Here is a 24,815-nt window from a genome sequence, read left to right as displayed (position 1 = left end):
TCATAAATTTGGTTGATTTTATGTTCCTTAAAATTTCTTCTATGATCGGTAACGGATATACCGGATATTTCGTTATGGAATTTAATTTACGGTAATCAATAGCGAATCTCCCCCTTTTTGGATGCTCCAAAGGATAGTCATTATTTTTCTTACATAAAACCACCGGGCTAGCATAACTACTTGAGATGGGCGTTATGATCTTTTTACGTAGCATATCGGTAATATGCCATTCTATAATTTTTTCCTTATTCTTATCATACCGGTATGGTTTTTGGCGAACTGGCATTGCATCTCCGGTGTCAATACTATGGTTAGTAACCTGAGTAAATCCTGGAATATCACTAAATAACGAAGCAAATTCACTTACCACTTGTCGGATTCTATCTTGCTCGTCATTAGGCAGGTGGTCAAGTTTTAACATCGGCGGTTCAGCGTTTTCAGTACGAACTGGTTTCATTGTCAGCTTAAGGGACGCTTCATTAAAATCGAGCGTAGCTTGGGCTTCTGAAAGAAAATCTATTCCTAAAATTAAATGTGCTTGCAGATTCTTTACTATAAAAAACATCACCTTTATTTGTTCGTCCTTGATACGGATATACAAAGGTACTTTACCTACGCACTTACATTTTTCTCCTTGCGCCGCTAACACTGTCGTATTATCCGCATTATATATGCGGTATTTGCGAAAATACTTCCTAAAAAACTCTTCTGCCACACAGGAACACTGCGCGCCGGTATCCAGGAGTGCGGTGGCTGGGATATTATTCACCAAGACTTCAATCTTCGGAAGAGTCAAATTTTTCACCATTACTGTATTTAACTTGTAGGAAGAGGGGTTTTCGTGGCCTTCGGATTTCCGCACCCTCTCGTCAGCAGAAATCCGTTTTAGTTTAAATTATTTTTCCTTTCGTGCTTTCCTTCTTTTTCCCCTGGCCTTGAGACTTTTTCCTGGGTTGCTATTGAACTGTCGACGTCCGCCGGCTGTTTTTGAATGCTCGGGTTTCCTTGCCCACTGATTCGCTTTTTCTCCGTAGCCGTATGCTTGAGTTTGCTGTAGTCTTGGCGTACCAAATTGGTTTCGCTGTTGATATTGGCGTCTTCTTTCGACGTCCGCCGTTCTTCTTCTTTCAAACTGGATTGCTAGCTCAAATAACTTTTCCAGTGTAGTCGGATTTCTTAATTCAATAAAGTCTTGCACTTGGGGCAGTAACCTCGGCAAAATCACTTGAATTATTTCAGGATCCGGACGGTTTCCATACAAGAGCTTGAAAACGTGAATTTTTCTTAAAATAAAGCTCGAGAGGTTTTCGATTCTTTGTTGATATAAACTGAAAAGTTCCGTTTCTAATTTCGCACGATCCCTTACAACAGGGAAGGCTTTTAGTAGGGCAGTCTTGAAATTTTCGTAAGTATAGGTGGGACTTCCTGCTTGACCCAAGAGACTTCTGCCTATACATTTGAACCAGTTAAGCGCTTGGCCCCTCAAAGCGCTGGTAGCTAAGGTAACTTTTTGAAACTCGTGCACGGGGTAGAGCCTGAAGTGGTCATCCAATTTTTCCAAAAAACTGGTTACCTGTGAGTTTCCATTAAACGTTGCTTCTGGTTTCATCGAAGCGCGCATGGTCTGGACAATATACCCAAATCCTTCCAGGGCGGCAGCTGGCATTTCTGGATTCTGAGCTGTTTCTGCAGGCAGCACAGGTTCTTCTTGAAACTCGGCCATGGTTATTCTTCGTCGGGCGCCACTATCAGGTTCAATGTTTCTTCTAACCTTCTTCGGGAACATACAAGGACCTGACTCGGAACAGAGAGCTTACTAAAGCTATGTTCACTAATTGTGGTAAGTAGACAGGATACAGACGAAGGGTATACAAAACCCTTTATTTTTCTCTATATACAATAACTTCCGTACTTCGGAATACACTGACCCGCCACTTGGGGTCTAACGTAAAAGTATAAAAATAAAAACTAAACTCTAATTTAACTTTAGAATAATACACGTGGAAGATTGGCCTTATAATAACAGGAAGGCGTATGTAGTAAAGATAACTGAGAACACTACAATACGTTTAAATTTATAAAGAGGATTAAAACCTCTGGCCTGGAAGGCAAACAGCAACTGCGTAACTTCTAAGGTAAGCGGCCTGCTTTGACTCACTGCTTCCTCTCTCTCGCTTGGCAAAAGGCCACAACTTAAATACTTGGCGTTCGCCAGACAAACTTTGCATAAAAACCTTCACGCTTATAATTCTGGCCGGAAGTAGAAAATAAGAAGTGATAGTAAAGATTTAAAATAAAATAAACGTTAGTAAAACTTAAGATCCTTACAACACAACCTGTGTTATAACAGACAGCATTTTCCGCATGTTGCTAGAAGACAGAAACAAAAGTTAAAAAAAAAATTCAAACATTGAATTTAGAAGGCAAAGCGCACCGACAAGCTTTAGTCCGGGCCCTCAGATTTTCACGGGCAGTTACGGCTAGAAGAGCTAAGCCCGATTCATATAATTCAGCCTCTTGAAGGAGCAATAGCGAGAAGGTCATCGATAGTTTCTAAAAGATCTCTATCGAACTCAAGAACTCTGTGATTAAACACATTTGCTAATTTGCATTCTAATGCAAGCTGGCGAAGGCAGAAGGGAAAGTAAAGGAAAGAAGTAATATGATAACTGATTAATAAGCATAAAATCCCACAAATAACTTAATTACAAGTAAGATGCGATTAATTAATTAACTGGCGCTCTGTTACATCAAGCCCCTATTCATTCTTCCCTAATTCAAGTTATAAATTCAGAAAGCATTCTTAGCTATGACAGAGCGCCTTATATAGACAGAAAATTTGCAACTTAGAAAAAATGTTCAAGCACTTGAGGTTAGATTTTATTATTCAGTTATGGCAAGGCAGAGCAGAGCTACCTGCTTGAGGCAAGGGATGCCTTAGGCGAAGAACTTCTAGGGAAAACTGGCTTGCATTCGCGTTACGCATGGAGAAAATCATAAAAAACAACCAAACAGTTAGCCTGTTTTTCCTAGGTTCAATCCAGGTAGAACACCAGTATTTAGCTGTATTAATCACTCGGCCACTAATAGGGCAGATCGAGAACTGGTGAAGCGGTTTTAGCCGTAAGGGAGTACTTTTAATTTAAGCTCAATGAAATATTTTTATTTTAATTTGAAACTCGGAAGACTTTGTCTTGAAGAACGCAACTTAGTTGACGTCGAGTCTTAATTCCGTAACGTAAATAGAAATGTAGACTGTTACTTTAAACTGCATAGGATAAAAAAATTTTTACCAATGCAATGTGTTGAAATTCGCCTTTAATTCGGGTTTATTTAAATTTATCCTCCAAAGAAGTGTAAATAAAAGCTTAAGTCTTTCAAAATTTTCTAGAATGTTAGTTAATTTTTCTGATAGTTAAAATAATCAGTATTTAATCTATCTATTAAAAAATTAAGTATTTTTTATTTTATTGCAGGGCTGGGTGGATTCTATTCAAGGACTTTCAGGATTATTACTTGCTGTAAGTTTCACTTCAATGGTACTTCCTTTATTGTTAAATACGTATGCTAATCTGATGGAATATGTAAGCAATTTTTTGGTCATAGTTTTGCTTAGAAAAATTTTATCACGATATCTATCGAGATTATGATCTAATGAAAATTGCTGTAGTTCCTCATCTTATAATGTTTTGTTACATTTAATCTCTGTGTTTAATGTTAATTTCTATTACTATTGAAAATGAATTTGGCAGGATAATTCAAGTCACTCTTTATTTCCAAATTAATCATTTAACATTCACAAATATATTGTATGTAACATAAAAAGCGTATCTAAATTTCTCTTTTCTGTGGTATTATAAATGTGTAGCAAGTGTTATAAAATCAGCGCATTGATTGTTTTACCTGAATCTTGATAGGGGGATTATTAAGATTCAGTAAAGGTTTAAGTTCAGATCAGAGTAACTTATTAAAATTGCTTTTTCCTAATATTTCTCTCCTTTGGAAAAATATAAATTTCCATTGGAGTCTATTAACCTAAATGATATTTCCTTTTGATCGAAGAACATATTTTTGTGCATACTTAGCGTACAAATTACTGTGATTAATTTTTTTTATATAATTTAAATGCATCTTTATTTTCAGGGCGCTAAAGGAGTATTGAGAACTCTTCCGACTGTAAAAGGACTGAAGATAAATGTAGTTCCCGTTGATTTGGTCGCTAATACTTTAATAGCTAGTGCATGGCACGTAGCAACAGAAAGGTAATAAATAATAAAACAAAAGTACGCGAAGACATTCATGTTTGCAAATACGCAGGCTTTTTCCAATCATACATGTAGAGTAGATATTTAAGCATAACAGTTATACATGAGCCATTCTATGGATATTCTTCAGACTTATCCGCAAATGTATAACTGAAAGTTTGTAAAAAATATGCTTTTTCTATTTGTCTGAGCTCAGAACTTATGAACATAGATAAAAACTTATTAATACTTGGATAAAAAAACATAATCTATTGATACATTTTGAACTCAGCTGAAACAAATGTTTTTTGTTCTAATTTGCAAAGTTTTAATTTTTTTAATTTAAATTGTATTTTAATTTACTAGCACTATACTAAAAAGGAAAATGGTGTGTTACATTTGGTAACTTTTATTCTTAGGTTCTTTAATAAACATATATAAAAAATCTCACTGATTAGTCTTTTGTAAATAGTTTCAGATTACTGTCATAGGTTTTTATTTCCTGCTCATATCTTGGCTAAGGTTTTCTGGCTCGTGCAAGATGAGGCACAAGCCCACAGAAATAAACAAAATCTCTCCCATCTTAATCTGAATATTTTTTAACACAATTTTTAGTCTCGATTAACCAAAGCTCGCTGGTGTTAGCCGCCGAATGTGCAGGGACTGAAATTCTGTAAATTTTGGTCATCCTTTGAAGGCATTTTAGGACTAGTAAACTATTCCACTGAAAAACTGCGGAGGTCTCGAAACGCTTGTTTTCAATGTCAAGTGGCCAATGTCGATGCTGTCCAATACTGAGCATGCTGTTTCGCAAACTCTCCGAATTTTTTTTTAGTCATTTCTTGAATGACCAACCCACCACGTCTTTAAAGTTTCAAAAAAAAATTCTTTCGAGCAGAATTTTTTTTATGCAAGCTGAATGGGCAAAAGCTATGTTGTGATAAAAATTCAAATTGTTTTAAAACATTAATAAGTTTTCTTATATTTACGTTTGTAAAACAACTTTGTAATTGGATTACTATCTAGTTTAACTGTTAACTGTTAATTAAGAAACTTTATATAAATAAACTCTAATAGTTTTGTGATCTGAGTTGTTATTTAATGAATGAACATTTTTATCGGAAATTATGCTTACATCTAAACATTATATTTTCATTATATCTCATTAACAGTCCTGTTATCTATAAGTTCTTTTTCTTCTTCTGAAAGCTGTGGTTTACAAAATGCTGAGCACTGTGCTTGCATAATTTTCATAAAATGCTATGTATTGATTATATAAAACATTTAAATCCAATTTTCCGTAAAAATTAGGGTCGGCATTAATTGTTGCAAATCTTTATCTAAGATGTTTCAATGCATCATTTGGTACCAGACTATACGAGTGACCAATTGGTATATTTACTGATGTCCATAGAAAACTAGAAATTGTTTAGATAACCCTGACCTTTATGAGAATGTAGAAAAGCATTATCTCATCCTCAATAATTATCTATATTCAAGAAAAAAAGAATAAACTAGGAAGAAACTTCATAAATCATATTCATATTTTAATTGATCTAACTATATAGTCAGCAAGTGAAATAATATTGGCAATTTAAAAATATTTTGGCTTATTTGAATGAAGCCTTCAAAGGAGCAACCTGGAATAAAGATATTTATTTTAATCATTTAACAAGTTTGCGCATGAGCAACAAAAATGTGTGCGAGTCACCATTAATAGTGTTCTAGAAATCTTTCTATATCTTTTCGCAAGGATCCAATCTTCAGGATCGTATTCAGAAAGGATTGCAAAGGATCGTATTCATAAATTATTTTCTGTGCTTTAAAGAAAAATCTATATAGTATATCATTATCTCTTTCTATCTAATAAATGTCCAAAGAATGAAATAACTGAAAATTTTATGATGCAAGATCTGTTGAGAAAGGAGGATGGGCAAAGATTTTCTAATCTGGTTTCTAATAATAGTTTTTATTCCATGACAAATGGCTGTGAGATTTTTCAGTATTTTCTTGAAACATCCATTATGCCAGTTTGTTCGAAATTGTTTCTTGCTATGCAGAACTTTCTGTAACTGTGAACGGTAAATTTTACTATCTAGTGCTTGATTTATTTCAACATGTCTTGATGAATAATGACACGAAAACCCACTATGCAGTGAGCATAAATTTCTTCTGTCTTTGACGATCCGGCGAATGATTTTCCTGGCTTTCATATCATCCCAATTGTATCCATTTCTTCACAGGCCCAACTTTTACCATCAGTTACAGTGGTACAGAAGCTCTTGTGCTAAGGGGGAATGACAGGAAACGCTAACGGATATTCGGTATTTTTCATTTCTATTATAAGTTCCCAGGACTTTTGAATTTTCATTGCTATAGTGACTTAACTTAAATCGTCGCTCTAAGATGGATGATCAGCAATAGATGGATATTAAACTTTTCTGCAGCAAAGAATGTACTTTTTTCCACCAAGGCTGCACCTTTAAGCTATAGACGACTTTGTTCAGGGTTCCACTATAAGCTTATTGAAGCTTATTAGAACAAAAGCATTCAAACCACCAGCAGTATTTTCCTTCGAACATAACATTATTTTGATACCGTTTACAAAAATTTCACTAGGTTACTTCTTTCCTCTTACGTTTCCTACTAATAAACAAAATTTCATCAGACTAATAAGCAGAACTGTACTTTATGTGTAGGTCATTAGATTTTGTTTTCATTGCCACATTATATTTTCCTAAGCAGATGATTACCGCTCTGTGCTACACTTTTCCAGTCACCTCTTTATGGCAGGCATTTCAGGTAACAAGAGTATTTCCAATAAGTTCATTTTCATACTTGTACACTTTTTCCTTTGCATTAAAGAGCTAAAACTTTTGTTTTCATTAAATACTATTAAATCTTTGCTGAGAAACTACTTTTTATGTATTTTTCTGTTCCATTGACACTATGAGTGTTGTAACACACTTGCTATTAACCCTTTTTATGTAATCTGCTGTGTTATTATAGCATTAATACAAACTAAGGACCAGTGATTAGCATTATTGTGGCTTATCTCAAACAGACTAGCATTATAGTTAAGATATTAAATGATAATTTGATTTATAGTTTAGCTGGTAGTTTATTATGGGTGACTGCATGTGTTCTTAACTATAGCTCACACTGACGTTCATAGAAGAGTGCAGTTTTTGATATATTATTTACCAAATAGTACCTTCTTGATATTTCACACGGGATAATGTTTTGTTTTTAAGGTATTTTTCCTACGCGGGAATTTTTAGATCAGTTTGATTCAAGTGCATTCTCACTGATATTTTGAGGACTATGAATTTACTGCTTAATAACACCGAGTAATAATTGCATTATGGAGATTATATATTATTCTCGTTAATCTCCTTAATAGTACTAAACATTTATTTATTTTTAAAGAAACAAATAGATATATTTTTGGTAAATTTGCATTAACTTTTTTTTTTCAGACCACCGTATGTATACGTAGTGAACTGCGTTTTGGACTACCATAAACTTCCAGTGGCTGATGAAGATATTTTGGATGTAGCTTTAAAGAAAAGAGATGAATATCCTCTAGTCAGCATATATCGTTATCCGGATTTTAAAATGTACTACAGCTATCTGCCGTACAAAATACATTCTATAATCGATGAGTGGATTCCGGCTATCATTCTTGATTTCTTCCTTTACATATTTACAGGGAAGGTGATGTAAGTACTCGAAAATCATTCATCAGTTTAATTGCTAATCATTTGTTACAAAATAACCTTTTTGATTATCAAATGAAAAGATTACTACTTTCAAAGCTGAAACCAATTTTAATGTAACCTTGTAAGGCTCTTATCAGTTATAATTACTTTGATCTTTTCATATTCCTAACCAGAATACGAATTAGCTTTTAAAGTATAATAGCTGAGGGTTTTTGAATTTTAGAGAAAGTGAGTTTTTGGCGCTTGCGCCGCGATGCTAGAATTTCGCTAGCTTTGTCTAAAAGTGACTGTCCCGGTGATTGCATTCTCTTGGAAACGATACTTTAAACTTATTGATCCAGACTGTAGCTTATGTTACTGAATGTGTAATCTTTGACTTGTAGAGACATTAGGAATTTTTGGAAGCAGGAGATGTGAAAAATGAATATTGCCCCACCAAGATTCGAACCATGGACCTCTCGAATACGCGCCGAGCGTGCTGACCACTACACCACGAAAGCATGCTAAGAAGGCGTGAGAAATACCTTATATACTCCCCCTTTTAAAGGACGACTGGGGTTTAGGGGACCTAGTCGCCAAATTCTGGTGGTGGAGAATCATCATCCACCACCATTTTTAGTTCGGGTGTCACTATAGAGAAACAGGTGGTGGATAATGTTTCTTTACCACCAGGATTTGGCGAATTGTTCCCAGTCCTCCTTTAAAAGGGGGAGTATGGTGGTATAGAGACATGAGGTTCATTTCGAAGCAATAAGACGTGAAAAATGAGTAATGCCTTCCCTCGGACTCTAACCACGGACATCTCGAATACGCGCTGAGTGTGCTGACCATTACATCGCAAAGGCAAGCTAAAAGGCGGGAGAAAAACCTTATATACTCCCCCTTTTAAAGGAGGACTGGGAACAATTCGTCAAATCCTGGTGGTGGAGAAACATTATCCACCACCTGTTTTTTAGTGCGGGTGCCACTGTAAAAACATTAGGTATTTTTTAAATGCAGGGGAGATGAAAAATGAGCGATGCCCTCGTCGGGACTCGAACCACGGACCTTTCGAATTCGCACCGAGTATGCTGACTATTACACCATGGAGGCATGCTAAGAAGGAGGGTGAAATACCTTATATACTCCTCCTTTTGTAGGGCGATTGGGGATTAGGAGACCCAATCGCCAAATCCTGGGGGTGGAGAATCATCATCCATCACCTGTTTTTTTAGTTCAGGCGCCACTATAGAGACATGAGGTATTTTCTGAATGCAGGAGAGATGAAAAATGAGCAATGTTGTCGGCGGGACTCGAACCACGGACCTCTCGAATACGCACACTCGGTGCGTATTCGAGAAGTCCGTGGTCCATTAGACTACGAAGGCGTGCTAAGAAAGCGGGAGAAATACCTTATAGATTATGTTAGTATCGTTTGAATTTATTTGACTGTTATTGCTAACTAATTTAGCCCGGACTGGTGGTTTTTACCTGCAGCACAAATGTCGCTTTTTATTTAAAAGTTCACATTAAATAAAACGATTATTTAAAATATTCGCAATCATACTATTTCAGATGTAGTGATAGCTCGCTGATTTGTCTACTGGGATTGTAAGACTTAAACTTGATCTTCAAGATCAATTGCAACTTTACAACCTAGCAAGAATAAAATGAATTATATTCCTGATCTGTTTAGATGTGGTCATTGTTCGATTTACATATAGAGCATTGTTCAAGTGATACAGAAAGGTTACTTTTAAATGCACAGTAGTATGAATGTACCAATAGTACAAAACGTGTAGATCAAGAGAAAAGTCCAGAAAACCTTTCCAGCATCCAAAAATTACAGCAAAAGATATAAAATTAAAAACATCATTGAAGGCTGAAAACAATACATTTTAATATCATTTTCTGTTTAAATTTCTGATATGAGAAGAGCTTAATTCAGGCATTAGAGCTAACTAAAAAGGCGATATACTATCTACTAATCTTGGATTTCAAATGACAGGTGCACTAACTAACTGCCTTGCATATTAAAGGAAATTTTTAATATTGTTGCTTGCGTGCTGGTTCGTAATGACTGAATGCACATACATAAGATAGTTGATAAAATTTATTTTACACTTCAGAGATCTGAAACGTCCCACAAGGATATTCCTACAACTCATCACAATATCATAGTGTGCAATCAGTAGTTACAATTCAATTTACTATGAAAGTTAAACACAACGCAATGGAAAGCACAGCTAAAGACAAAGCTACCCGGACATATCTCAGTACTCTGAACTCAAGCTGAGCTAACAGCTAACAACAACAACAGAGCAGTTGCTCTCCCCGGTCTTTATATAGTTTTCACCCGGTCTCCGAGATATATCTAGTACATTCTGTTCTGCTTCTTAAAATTACCAGAAGGCAATATGAGGGTCGAATTACGGTTACTAATATAGTGATGAATTACATTTATTCAATTACAATGTCTATTACGGTCATACAGGATCTGGACCAAAATGTCGCCAAAGTGATCGCTAAGTTTGGCGAATTTTGACGATTTTTTGCCAAATAACCGAGCTACCCATTTACTCAATGTTAAATGGACTTGCCTCTGTATTCTTACTTTTCTGACACAGCTTTTCTCTCTAGATTTTTCATGTTACATTACGCAGAAAAATACAACAGTTTCACATATAACTGCACTAAAATTATCTATGTATGTACAAAATTCGTAAGAACATAAACATTGTAGATTCATTAGGTTTTCTTGGAATCAGTAGACATGAAAAATGCACAATACCCTTGCCGGGAGTTGAACCCTGGATCTCTCGAATACGCGACGAGTATGCTTCCGATTACACTTCGAAGGCGTGCGGAAAGGAGGGAGAAAACATCTCACAACACAAAATGTTTTTATTCAAACAATTATTTTTATAACATTTATTATATTGATTTTTTAAAGAAATATTATAAGGAATTTTCTCCCTTCTTTCCGCATGCCTTCATGGTGTAACTGGAAGCATACTCGACAGGTCTTGAGCCCGAGTCCCGGCGAGGGCACTGCACCTTTTTCACGTCTCCTGCTTCAAAATAACCTAATGACTCGACAAGTAGTCCCCGGGTTAAAAGGTGGTGAACGATAATTCGTCAAAATTAAGATTTTGTGATTGGGTCCCCTAATCCCCAGTCGCTCTTTAAAGGGAGAGTACATAAGGTATTTTCTCCCTTCTTTCCGCATGCCTTCATGGTATATTTGGAAGCACACTCGACATTTATTCGAGAGGTTAAGGTTTCGAGTCCTGGCGAGGGTATTGCATTTTTTTCTTGTCTACTGCTTCAAAATGACCTAATGAATCTACAGTTTAATTAAGAGTTACTTCTGAAAAAAATTCCTGTGCTCTTTAAACTAAAAATAGAATGTACTTTCTAAAACTGATAATTATGTCGAAAGTAAAGTTCTCAAGACGTTCAGATTTAATACCTCACTCTTCACATACATGGACCGAATTCATTGGAATTGAGGATGAATTTAATTATAGTAAAAAATAATGTACTGTATCCTTGCCCCTTGTCGAATACGAGATCTTGGATGTCTGACACTGATATTTTAATTCAGAAGTCAAACAACCAAAATCAGCTTTATATTTTCAAATTTTCACAACCCCAATTCAACTTTGCCTTCGGCCTTTAAAGAAATTATATTTTAGTTCTGGTTTCCTCAATAGATGGCGCCACTTGGTTATTATTGTCCAGGCTTTCTTATCTTATCTAATCATTGTATCCTATCTCGTTCGTTTGCGGTTTTGCAGCTGAGGATGGTGGTTCGGTAAAACCATCGAAACTAGTCCTGTGAAAATTTTGAAAATATAACGCTGATTTTTGTTGTTTGACTTCTGAATTAATATTTGTTCGGCGTGATATTTTAACTCTTGAACTACACGATCACAGGAGAGGCATGTCTTAAATGTTTACAAAATAATTTAATAAATAATTGTCTTAATAATAAAAAATTGTCTTAAATGTTAACAAAATATTCAAGTTTTGGAGCATATTAAACTAATATCTAATGTCTAATATCTATGAGCGTAAACAAACAAATTTAATTCAAAGTTAATGGTGACCATTTGTATTTTACAATATTTAATTATATTCTGTCTCTTCATTCATTTTAATTTACTTAAAGAAATTTATAACTATTAATGTATCAAAAGTTATACAATTAAGACTACTTTAATTTTTATGAAATTCTTAAAAACGTCTACATTTATGTAAATTTTGTTTCAGATTGACCAAAGTGTACCGAAAAGTCGGTTTCCTGTATGGCATCTTCTACAAACTAGGTCGTGTTCCTTGGATTTGTAAACGAGAAAATTATCTTACTGTGGAGAAAAGACTTACGGGAAAGGATACTGAGGTTTATATTTTCTACTTTTCTGTAACCAAAATAAATATTATGATAGTAAATATGAAGTGCAATGCAAAAAGTACAATCTTTGCAATATGAAACAATGTGAGGGATTTAGGCATCCTTCTTTGAAAGATGTAATGAAAGTAGCTTTTCCTTAAAACCCTTTTATTTGTATTACACCCATTCCTTTTGCTAAATTTTATCCTTTTTGGACCGAGTTATATGTATAGTTGTAATTCCCTTCTCTCAAATGTAATACGATCTATTCCCTTCCGTGCCCCCTGGGCAACGTTCTAACTGGTGAGGTAGCTAAATGACCAATTAGTTTGGCTATTCTTGACCAATGCTCAAAAAGTAAGTGTCTAGGCACTAAAGAAACTTTGATCTTGTTGTAAATGGTTACATAAAAAAATATTACTTTTTAGAATGGATACGTGACACTGTTTAATTCGTGGAAAAATACTAGACTAAGTGAACAATTTTACGAAATAAACTCTGCATTGTAAATCTATTTAAATATAGAGAAATATTAAAGTAGTATCTCACTGCCCGTATTCCCAATAAAAATTCATAACTGACTAAACTGTGCTATTACCTTGATCTTAAAATAAGACATTGTTCGAATAAGTATGCTATATACCATATCACTCTCTTCAGATTCAGATGTAAAATCTACAGCTTAGAATAATATAGAAATGCAACTTACAGGAATGTAAAAGATAGAGACTAAGAATCATTTAGAAATATAGAGTAGGAAATGGGGAAACTTTCATCACCTGCGCATACCTCGGGCCAAAAATTTCGAATCTATCATTTCCGGAGACAGTATTGTTTGTTTTTGTAATTTAAAATTTATTTTTCATGATTTAATTCTAATTCAATTTTCAAAATTTCGAATCTGTCATTCCCTGAAATAGTATTGTTTATTTTTGTAACTTTATTTTACATGATTTAATTCTGATTTAGTTTCTGAAAAGTGAAATAAATTTAAACACTGAAGAGCTGATTTGTACCTTAAAATGTAATAGTCATATGGGAAATGATAAATTACAAGCTGAAAAAGGACTTGAGTTTCTATTAGCACTGCAGGAAATGGATAGTTAATCGAAGTCATGAGGTCTGGTTTCTTTTCTATGTTACGAGACTATTCATTTTTAATTTTTGTTTAGTGAACTATCACTTTCTCAACAAGCTTTAAACAAACGCTTTCTTACTTTAATAAAACTTTGAATGGAAATAAAACCAATATAAAATTTATCTTCCTGTAACGTAGTGAAAAATCTAAAGCTTTGTAAAAACAAACAGACGCAAACTTCTAAACTAGTAACAAACATGCTAATGTAATTTATATAAGCATATACACCGATTAGCAAAGAACCTAAAGGAAAATGCCTGATTTACCATTTATGTCTAGAAATCCTATGACTAACGTAAATAAAGTATAAACTTATGCCAGTGCTTTTATATTAGAAACATTTGTAATGAACCAGTCACATGCCTAAATGGGTTGCACTAGCTCTAGAGTTCATTTCACGATACTGTTGTCTAAATTTATTATCTAAGCAAGCTCTAAATCAATAAGCATAACCTCGCGACATTTTAGCAGAGGCGTAGCTAAGGTTTTCAGCGCCCGGGGACAATTGAAGATTTTGCGCCCCTTTCTGTGTGCCAAGAATAGAAAACCCTTCATTCTAACATTTCGTAACATCAATTTGGCGCCCCCTGGATGCTGCGCCCGGGGACAGATATCTCTCCTTGCCCCACCCTAGCTACGCCACTTCTTTTTAGCTGTCACTATTTATTCTTTTATGAAACTCTGTGACGAGTAAGAAGCGGAAAGCTTACAGGGAAAAAATATAGAAAAACCTTTTAAACTTTAACTAAGTTTGTTTTGGAATAACATTTTATAAATGTATTATTATGTGATTCAAATCATTCGTATTATATTTATTTTTTTCTAGACTAACTGTGTCTCTATAAAGTCGGTTTTAGCTAGTGGAGGGTCAGTTATTGGTTAGAAACCTGCTATGTATATCAGGTCCAGCAATGCATTTAAAAATTATATAACCCATGATTTTAATTAATCGGTGGGAATTTAGTACTTGCAGTAATAGTTTGTAAGATTGAATAACTTTAAACTGAAACTTAACTACTTATTGACCTGTTACTGCAATGAGTATAAATTAAATTACACTTTTATTCAATTTTATGCCAATGCTAAATTCTATTTTCTTTAACATTTCCAGATATTTTTCTTAAACTTAGATGATTTGAACTGGATAGAATATATAGATAACTGTCTCAAACAAGGTCGAAAATTCATAGCCCACGAAGATCCTTCTAACATCCCCTACGCTAAGAAGAAGGCGAAAGTGTAAGTATCTACGTTAACTCTCTAATGCCAAGCCTTCTAAATAAATTATAACTATTGCGCTTTTATCAAATATATATATATATATATATATATACGATTTGCCAGACAAATTTTGTTCCTTGAAGAAGAGTAATTTGTTTCTCTTTCCTTCGAAATAATGTCTAAATTTTCCCCCAAAACCAACATTAAAGAAAGGTAGAAATTGGAGTAAATTTTAAATTGTTCTGCTTCCCTTTCATCCATCAAAATCATGAAAATAAAAGAAGCCTAGATAATATGTTGACATGATATACGAGGGCCATCCAGGAAGTAGATTATGTTTCCGTCTGTGTCCGCTAGGGGCGGGGCTAGCGCGGCCATCTTGGGGTCAGAGCGTTGCGCAGCTCAGTCTGCATCTAGCCGTGCTAGTGAGAGGTTCGTGCTGTGCTCCGTTCAGATACTGTGACGGTTTGAAATGTCTGCGTTAATTGAAAATCCCGCGAGCTGCGAGGTGCGCTCAGTAATAAGGTTTCTGACTGCAAAAAACTGTAAACCGATAGAAATCTATCGGCAGCTTCGTGAAGTGTATGGGGACAACATTATCACTGAAGGTGGAGTGCGTCAGTGGGTCATAAGATTTCAAAATGGCCGAACCAATGTTCACGACGAAGATCGAAGTGGGAGACCCAGCATAGTGACCGCAGAACTTCTCGAAAAAGTCGATGCTAAAGTCCGTGAAAATCGAAATTTCACAATAACGGAACTTTCTTTGAGTTTTCCACAAATTTCGCGAAGTTTGTTGCACGAAATCATCAGCGAAAAGCTTGGTTACCACAAGGTTTGTGCAAGATGGAAGGCAAGAAGAGGTAACGAAGTGGTTGAAGGCGCAGGCGGCCGAATTTTTCGACGAAGGAATTTCCAAGCTCGTACATCGCTACGATAAATGCCTTAATTTGTATGGTGACTATGTAGAAAAGTAGTATTTGAGTGTGGCTTTCATCTGTATATAATAAAATTTGTTTCCTATACTTTGTTTATTTTTTTATTCCAAAACGTAATCTACTTTCTGGATAGCCCTCGTAGAATTCAATAGAAAATTAAAGTGAAAAAGCAACTATGTGACTAACAGAAGATGCTCAGAGTGATACCCATTCATCTCTAGGCATTCTGGGCATTGATTAGCAGATTATTTTGAAGGCCCATTTTAATTCACTAGGTGAGATGACCTTAGTCTCAGAACTAATGTTTTATTGTTACTCCTGAATGATATCAGGTTTAGTTGCGAGACGCTTTTGACACCAGTATTCATCGCAAATGATGACAAATACTGAGAAGTTGAGAGGTACGGGTGATCAGCATAAAAATGTTAATTTCTAATTCTAATTTTTTCATTATGATTTTTAAGAAATTTTATGATAAGAAAAGTATTTATTGCATATCTGAGCACTTGTTTTTTAACACTTAAATATGTTGTAACAAACTTGCATATCACAGTTATAACTATGCGCTTTGTTCTCTTTCAGATGGTGGTTAGTAACTACTACTTTGAAGTGGTGCCTTATACTATACTTCTTTTATTATTTGTTCTGTCAATTCTTCTTGAACAACTCATACGTGAAAGAACGAATGTATACAATTTCCCCATGATACATCAATATTAGCAAAATGGTGCTTAACACAAAACGCATTAACTTAGTATCCTCGCTCTATTTAAGAACTTTTGATACTTAAAACATTTTGACTGAAAGCTTTAGATTCTATTATTTTTAATTAATTAACAATATTTATGCAATTTTCAGTGAAGATTCTACATTACTTATTAAAAAACTGCAGATCGTTTTATGAAAACGTACGTAACGACATAAATGAAGCTGGTTTCAATTAAAGAACATAATCATGTAACCGCGAGTATTTCTTTCTGAGGAAGAATTTTAAGCGAATAAAAATAAAATTTTGTTATGTAATGACTAAATTTTGAAATATATGCTATTTTTGCTTGAATAGTCTGTTTTATTTAAAATTAGTTGATATTTACACACAAAAACAGCAAAAAATTCCAGCATTTCAAGTTAACTTAGATAGCGGAAAGTATCGTACTTGTAAAGAGGAACATATCAAATATATTTTAAGAAAAAAGGTACAGTTGTTTCTAATATTGAAACTTTATGAAATGTATATGCAGTATGACACGGCTTCTCGGCTTATATAATTTTTGACATTTCTGTGAGAGAGTGAAGATTATGAGAACATTCATACTATGAGCTATGATAAAAGATACCGTGAATGTTTAAATGAAAAAAGATATTGCAATGACAGTCTCATTGGCATGATCTCGTTCATTTCAAAAATACTTATTCCATCATTCTTAACATTTGTTAAGCAGTTCTGGAAGTCTCTTCTCATGAGTGTTTTTAGTCGCCTCAATGTCCTGAATTTATTCAAAACGTTTCCCTTCCACAGTTATTTTAATTTTGGGGAAGATTCATATGTCGCAGGATGGTAAATCCATTAAATGAGGTAGATGACGACACACTGTAATGTTTTCACTTGATAAAAATTGCCGTTTCAGAAGCGATGTGTGGCAAAGGGAATTATCACAACAGAGGATTAAATTGTTTACCCATTTTAGGTTGTTTTTAAGTACAATATACGTACAATGTATTTTACTTACATTTTAAAAGTCCTTATAAAATTCAAAGTTCAAAGAAGTTTTCTTGGATACAAATTCAGTTAGCTCAGTTCCAGTAACATCAAAAAACACCACTGACATAAAAAATCAGATGTTGGATTTGATTGTCTTATTTTATTCGCCTAAGCACTTGCTTAAAACATCATTGGTTGCTTGAAACTAGTAAGTCATTTTCGTCAGCATCACCATAAGCTGTTTTTTAATATTTCAAGTGTTGTTTTAGTACTTCTTTTGTATTCTGAAACAAAGTTTCATGTTAATAAATTTCTATTGATCCTTGTTAATAAACCATCACAAAGTCATGGATCAGTCAGTGATGCATGACTTACATTTAAAAACACGTTCTCTTAGTCGCTGCTCATAATTGATTGCTCAGAACGAAATGAAACGTTCCATAATTTTTACTAAGTGAGCTTCAGAGATTGAAGATCTCTTTCTGCTTCACCGTGCTTTTGTTTATTTTTTTAATCACACCTTGTTGATGTCTAAGTTCATTTAGAGGAACTGCAACCGTGCGCAAAGTGTGACAAAATAAATACGGTGAATGCTGATTACAGACTGCTATCATTTAGAAAGGCGGAGAATTATGACGGATTTCTGACGCATGCATAAATTAGAGTTCTGGCGCTTGTGGTTGCAAGAGAGTTAAAGTTTCTTTTTCCGTTTGCCCATATGCTTTTATTTCGGGGAATTAAAAATTTCCTGACATTCCCTAAAATTATCTGAAATGTACTTTGTAATATGTTCAAATAATTTAAAAGTAGCCATCTGGCCAGATGAAGCCAAAAATACTCCATTTCTCCGGTTCCTCAAATAATTAATATGAAAATAGTAAATTTTTAAATAGAGTTTAGGAATGAATGTACTTTAAACTCCGTCATGATTTCTCAATCATATTCATGTTTTTAGCGTAGTTTAAGTATTGTGACTAGAAAATGATCATGGAACTAAATATTCTGAAAGAGATATAGCACCAGTATATCTAGAAATTTCTCTTTGTATTGAATATAGTTATTACCAAACTGTAGTATTTTTTACTAGTTGCTGTAGTAGTTAGTAGTTATTACATAACTGTATAGTTATCAGTTTAAACTTGTTTTTTTTACTTGCATCGGTTACAGACTTGCATTCTAAATTCAAATTTTTGCATCTGATTCGAAATACTTCGTGAGTACTTATTTTATATGAAGTTTTAAAAACGAAAGTGCACTCTAAAATATCATTTTAAACTTTTTAGCGCCTCGTTTAGCAGCTCGAATTAACGATTTAATTTGACACTTAATTCACCGTTTGCTATGAATAAAGCGACTGTGTCCATTTATTCTGGAATTAAATATCGGAAATAAAATAATGTTAGGTCGGATAAAGAAAAAAAGTGCTGATAGTCGTAAAGCCTATAGACATGGAAGCAGGAAGTATATCTACTTAGCTATTCCTGCCTACATGCCCGTAAATAAGCGAAAAGGAATTTTACTGATATAACATGGATATAGGGTGACAAATTATAAACCGAACTCAAAGTAAGTGAAGTCTACCATGTCTGATTTGGTTTATCTTGAGCCACTTAGACTAATGGAAAATAAAATCTCAGCGCCAAGAAGAAACCATCTTAGAGGAATGAAATGTAGGCAAAGCATTTGTCTAGGTAGCATATTTATTTGATTAATGTTTCATAGATACCTAACGTATACACGAGAAGAGCCATTTCAAATGGGACATGCTGGTACATTAGTAACAGACCTAGTCGCCACGAGGTTGAATGCCAGCATGCATTGTATAGTACAGGTACAGCATGTCATTTTGTGGCTTGCCTGTTGTCATTTTGTTCCCTGATTGTTGCACTCGACCAGTCAAATCAGCTACAGTCCGTACTGTTTGTGGATGACGCTGGATTTGTCATCCAAACATATCTCATACGTGCTCGAAGGGAGGAAGATCGACTGATCTCGCACAGAAAGCAACATATCGATACTCTGTAGAGCACGTTGAGTGATAGCAGCGGTATGTTTCAAAATATTCTAAAATTACTATAAATCGACATCAATCACTTTTAAAATGTAACTTTTAATATGTACAATATTTACATAACATTAATTACAGCATTCGATGGTTCGGTGATCAAACAAGTCTATACGCTTTCACAATCGAAAATCGAAATCTTTTAAATAGGAACCGAAGTGTTCCTAAAGTGTGCGAAGCATCTAAACATCCATCTATCTAGCTGCCGGTGGAGCGTATATGGAAATTCAGAAGGCACGTCGTGCCATCTATCGATTAATCAAAATAATTTCCACACGGTATGGCGACGAACTTTATTCTGTTGGAAGATGCCTCCTGGAATATTGCTTAAGAATGGCCGCAGTCACCAGTCTGAAGTAAAAATTTGCGTTCAAGGTGTGTGGTATAACGAGAGTAGTAGTGTAGGTCTACTCCTGGTGTTTGTCGACTACGTCTATGTTGCAGACATCTGGGTTCCAAAGCGCTCATCTCACATCCTTCTAGCATACGGCCATCACTTATACTAAGGCAGAAAGGGCTTTCTGAGATTACAACAGATCTCCACTCACCCTTTGAGCTCTACTTTGACACCAACTAAATCGTACATGACGGTGATTTAGAGTTAGTGGTATGGCTGCCATAGGGCGTATGGATAGGATTTGTCCCTCAAGTAATTGATTTGTTACAGTTCGCTGCACTCTGGTTCCAATAAAAAATCGAATGTTTGTTTCAAATGCAGTACCATGCACTACAAACATGCTGCGAAATACGGCGGTCTTCTCTTTGAGTGGTACCTGGCCTTCTTAAGAAGACCACTGATGACAGCACTCATGTATAGTAGATACATTCTTGTCAAGTCTTTCAGCACTATCTCGAAAAAGAAAATCCACCTTCTCGTAACTCTCGTAACATGGGCTATTACATTGCTATTTAAAGCAAATTTGATTTGAATTTTCATAGTGGCGCTCCTAACCCCAAGCTACTATTCGCATAGCGCGAAATTTGAATAGATGTCACCTTTCAGATGTACAAACAAGACTCCCAAATTTCATTTATATAGCACAAATACTTCTTTGTGTTTTTGATTTCATTTTCCATGAGTGCATAATATCGCTTTATAGTTCATGTGTTATTCGTTTGTTTTGGGTTCGGTTTATCATGGTCCGTCCTATTGAAGAAGGGGGAAATTCTGAAAAATTGATGTGAACTAAATGCATTTTGTTTTTAAAAAGTTGATTTAAAGGCAGTCAAAGTAAAATCCTTTCTCAAGATACATATTAAGAATTTAAGTTAAAAAGAAAGCATTGTTTAAAAAACAAGTGTTTTTTAGTTGCAGAAAGAGAATAAAATATTTTAATTATCCCCCACCAATAAATTAGTTGTCTATTTTTCGGGTGTCATCAAATATAAAGTCGAATTTTTGAACTCTTACATTACTTCCGGAGTCTAGATAACCAGTAAAAATTCTCGAGAAAATTTCGAGAAATCTGAAAAAAACTTGCATAATCCTCGAAATCTAACAGCAATTCTGAACGTCAGTGAGTTAGTAAACTTTCATTTGGCTACAAATTCGTTAGAGTGTGAATAATAAGTTAGATTAGGTTATTTAAATATGGCAAAGCCTATCTACCTGAGATATCTGCTAAAAAGAGGGATGCCTTCCTGGAAGACTTTTTGAGGAAAATTGGCTGTTATTCACGCTACACATGAAGAAAACCACGAACACTAACCATGCAGCGACCCCTTTTGCCAAGTATAGAACACAAACCAGGTCGAACTATCAGTATTCAGCAGTCTTAATCACATTGCCAGTGAAAATTCTAAGGCTCGACGGATTCAAAAATAATGTCCAGTATACAGAAACAACAAAAACGAAGGAGTAAATCTATGTCTCCAATTCTGATATAGATCTCAAGTTAGCTTTCTTCCTAGTTTAGCTTACTGCCACATAAAGAAAAAGACATTTAAAACAGAACACCAAGAAGGAGTGGTCAGAAAGTGATGAAACTCGGCAAACAGAGAGAGACTGCAGCGAACAGTAAGTGATCTTCATTTCGAAATGATATGCATAATACAGAGCAAGAACAGCGTCGTCTTAGTAGATTGTAGGACCACCTTGGACGGCAATACACGAAGCAACACGTCTAGGTACAGAGACTACGGTTGGTGTCCTGAGGATAGGCTCTCCATTACCTGTCAACCATTTGCCATAGTTCGTCTTCTAAACGCAGCAATGGCAAGGTCTGCAAATAGCGTCCAATAACATCTCAAATATGTTCGATTCGTGAAAGATCAGGAGATAACGGTGGCCAGGGAAGCATCTGTACGCCTTACAGAATAATAAAGGATTATGCAGAATAATAATAAAGGAAAAAATAGGATTTTCTGTAATTATATGCATATGCGGAGAACAAATATACATCATCTAGACAAAATACATCACATAAATACACAAAAGACAATACATCATCTAGAAAAATCCTCTAAAAAACTGAATTCTAATCTTTTTTGTTATCTCCTATAATTATATATTGCAGAGCACATTGAGTGACACGAACAGTGTGTGGTCGGGCGCTATCCTGCTGATTAAGGGCATTGGGCACTCCCTGAAGATAGGGGACTGTCGCCGGCCGCTGCTCGCTCATCATCATCGAACCATCGTCACCACAGACGGTGCACTGTGAATGCGTCTGGGTGTGTGTCAGCTGAGATTTACCGTACGGACCAACCTGCCCTTCTCAGTCCATGCCCCTCATAAAATCGGGTGTCTGCTGGAACTGCCTCTATTGACGACGGCCTGGCGTTCTCTGCTATTACGCGCCTCTTCAGAGACAAGAAAAAATTTTCTACGATGATTTCCCTAGCATGAATAAGTGCACGAAAATTGAATATTTTACAAGTTCTTTCCCTTATATCTTCTTCAATGTGCGCTGGACAGCTGCGTATTTCACATCATTCGCATAACTGGATGACGTGCATCTAACCTGAAAGCTGCATAATTTTCGGGCCACACCTTCTGAGTGTTGCATTTTCAATGTCGGGTAGTGTATGTTAAACAAAATGTCCTCAAAAGTTGCCCTGATATCATATGCAAAACTACCAGTTTTCACTTTCCTAACTTAAACCGTTTAGATGTTATATCACAGTTCTTGCATTTTTTGGATACTCCATATGTACACATCTAGAGTCGTTAGGGTTTTCTTGTAAAGTTGTTAAACATGAAGAATCAATGATCACCAGGAGTTGGTCTCTTGCTAACCCGAAGAGCTTCCAACTACATAACCAAGGCACGTGGTGAGGAGGGAGAAAATACCTTACATTCTCGCTCACTTAAAGGGCGACTTGGAAAGACGGGACCCAAAGGCCATATCCTAGTGGTGACGAATTATATTTTAGTTCACGCTCCACTTGTATAATTACTAGGTATTTATTGGAGCAGGAAACAAGAAAAATCATCAGTACTTTCCTCGGAATTCGAACTCCGTAGTTCATGAGTGCTAGCCGTACGCACCCGCATTTTAGTTCGGGCGCCACTATAGCAGTTAGAATTTTTCGGTGCAGGAAACTGATAAAATCCACAATGCTTTTGCTGGCATTCAGACTCCAGATTTCCCAGATTCTAGCCGGATGTGCTTTAATTGCACCAGGAAGGCACGCTGTAAGGAGGGAGAAAATATCTTACAAATACATCATCTTGTCTATACAAAATAGTCCTCCAATATATTAAATTTTTAAAAAGTAGGATTTTCTGTAATTATATGCATATGCGGAGAACAAATATACATCATCTAGACAAAATACATCACATAAATACACAAAAGACAATACATCATCTAGAAAAATCCTCTAATAAACTGAATTCTAATCTTTTTTGTTATCTCCTATAATTATATATATATTCAGCTTATAACTTGGAAAATAAAAAAAGAGAATTTCTCAATCATAGCACAGTTGTGATATTTATAAAACTTGCAATATAACACATCTGTAGGATATCATATATTAATTAGCTATATTAATTATGATTACAGTCTTTACTGTAACTTCTGCTTTCTGTATTCTTCATCAGAATAGAAATTAGTTGTGAGTATTTAAGATGAGGTTTTTGCATTTGAGACAGAGAGTGTTTCTGGCATCGCTTGAGCGCTACGTGATTAATTCCTGCCAGCTTTAACTGTTGTAACTATTCGGTTATCGCTGCTGACACTTTAAATCTGATGCGCCGGTAAGGTTATTGAGTCATCTTCCAGTATAGTAATTAATATGCAACGTTTAATTTAAATTTGATTGCTTTATTAATTTGTATCACCAGTAGTTGTGGTTATCGTAGTCGTAGCACGAAAGCACGCCCATATGTGCATAGTTCTGTTTAAATAGAAAGGTTATTATTACCTTCTTAAAACTTTTATCTCCGACATAGCCATAGCTCGCTGCACGTCTATTAGAGTGTCTGTTAGAGTTCTAGGACTAAGCTAGCATTACTAGATCATGTGGAACCTTATAAATCTGACACATTTCAGCATAATATACCAAAGGTTAAAACAGTAATCACTTTTCGTTGTTATTACTTTATAAATAAGTATTATTTATAATTACTTTAAACTCACAGTGGTAATAAATGGATAAATAATAAATTGGAAAGACAGTTATTTTCTTATTACTACATCATCTCAATGGAGAAAATCACGTAAATTTTAAAAACCTATTTTATTGAGAAAGACATGTTTTCGCCTCTACTATTTGAAGTAAGCCGCCGAAACGGAAAAGTTGTTAGCTACTCCGACTGCCGTACCGAAGGTCCCGGGTTGAAATACCGGAGAAGGCATAGACACCGTCTATCTCTTCGTAGATGCAACGGTTGCCCACCTATTAGAGTGGGTCCATAATAGCCATCCCTTCTGGCCTTAGCAGTGGCCAACGCCTATAACGACTAGTAGTTAGTGTCCCCACCATAGGGGAAAAAATCGAAGTAATTTCTGGTACTTGTAAGTCAATATAGTTTAGTTGCAAGTTTAAAAATTGCACCAAAGTTAGGACTAAGATAAACTATAACGCGAAAACAATGTTTCCAACCTAGAATTTATGAGCTTGCCTATCAGCCTACAGTAGAGAAACGATATCCATAAAGAAGATAGCGGCAAGCTATAAAATTAACTACTTGTAGTATTAAAATGATAATTCTAACAGAAATAATGATTGATTTAACGTAAAACTTTTATTTCGAGTTATTTATTTTGTAATGTGACAGTAGTTTTATAAATGTTCTTAAAAATCATAATTCGCTTCCATCCAAGTTCTGTTGATCCAGTTAACCGATAGATATTCGACTGATAGGCAAGTAAAAATACGATGCAAGCAAATTAGCGTATAGTGTCTCTATATTTTTTAATATCAGAAGAAAATAAAAAATGCTTTCATGAGTCTTGTCCTA

At 35.1% G+C, this 24,815-nt stretch overlaps 1 protein-coding gene across 1 annotated transcript in view; it reads left to right on the top strand.

Moving 5' to 3' along the window:
- Positions 1-16,698, top strand: part of LOC118185806 (putative fatty acyl-CoA reductase CG5065) — a 62,192-nt gene extending 45,494 nt beyond the window's left edge. The window contains exons 8-13 of the mRNA XM_035355721.2: positions 3,477-3,521; positions 4,144-4,262; positions 7,724-7,966; positions 12,221-12,350; positions 14,591-14,718; positions 16,221-16,698. Of these exons, the coding sequence (XP_035211612.1) occupies positions 3,477-3,521; positions 4,144-4,262; positions 7,724-7,966; positions 12,221-12,350; positions 14,591-14,718; positions 16,221-16,344 (789 nt within the window). The 3' untranslated portion in view covers positions 16,345-16,698. The remainder of the gene's footprint in view (positions 1-3,476; positions 3,522-4,143; positions 4,263-7,723; positions 7,967-12,220; positions 12,351-14,590; positions 14,719-16,220) is intronic.
- Positions 16,699-24,815: the final 8,117 nt, after the last annotated feature.

This window comes from Stegodyphus dumicola, chromosome X2 (assembly GCF_044657685.1).
Source record: "Stegodyphus dumicola isolate Sdum_Otavi_A_Nest chromosome X2, ASM4465768v1".
NCBI lineage: Eukaryota > Metazoa > Arthropoda > Arachnida > Araneae > Eresidae > Stegodyphus > Stegodyphus dumicola.
The sequence above is the reverse complement of the archived record's forward strand: the minus strand, read 5'-3'. Positions and strand labels throughout refer to the sequence as shown.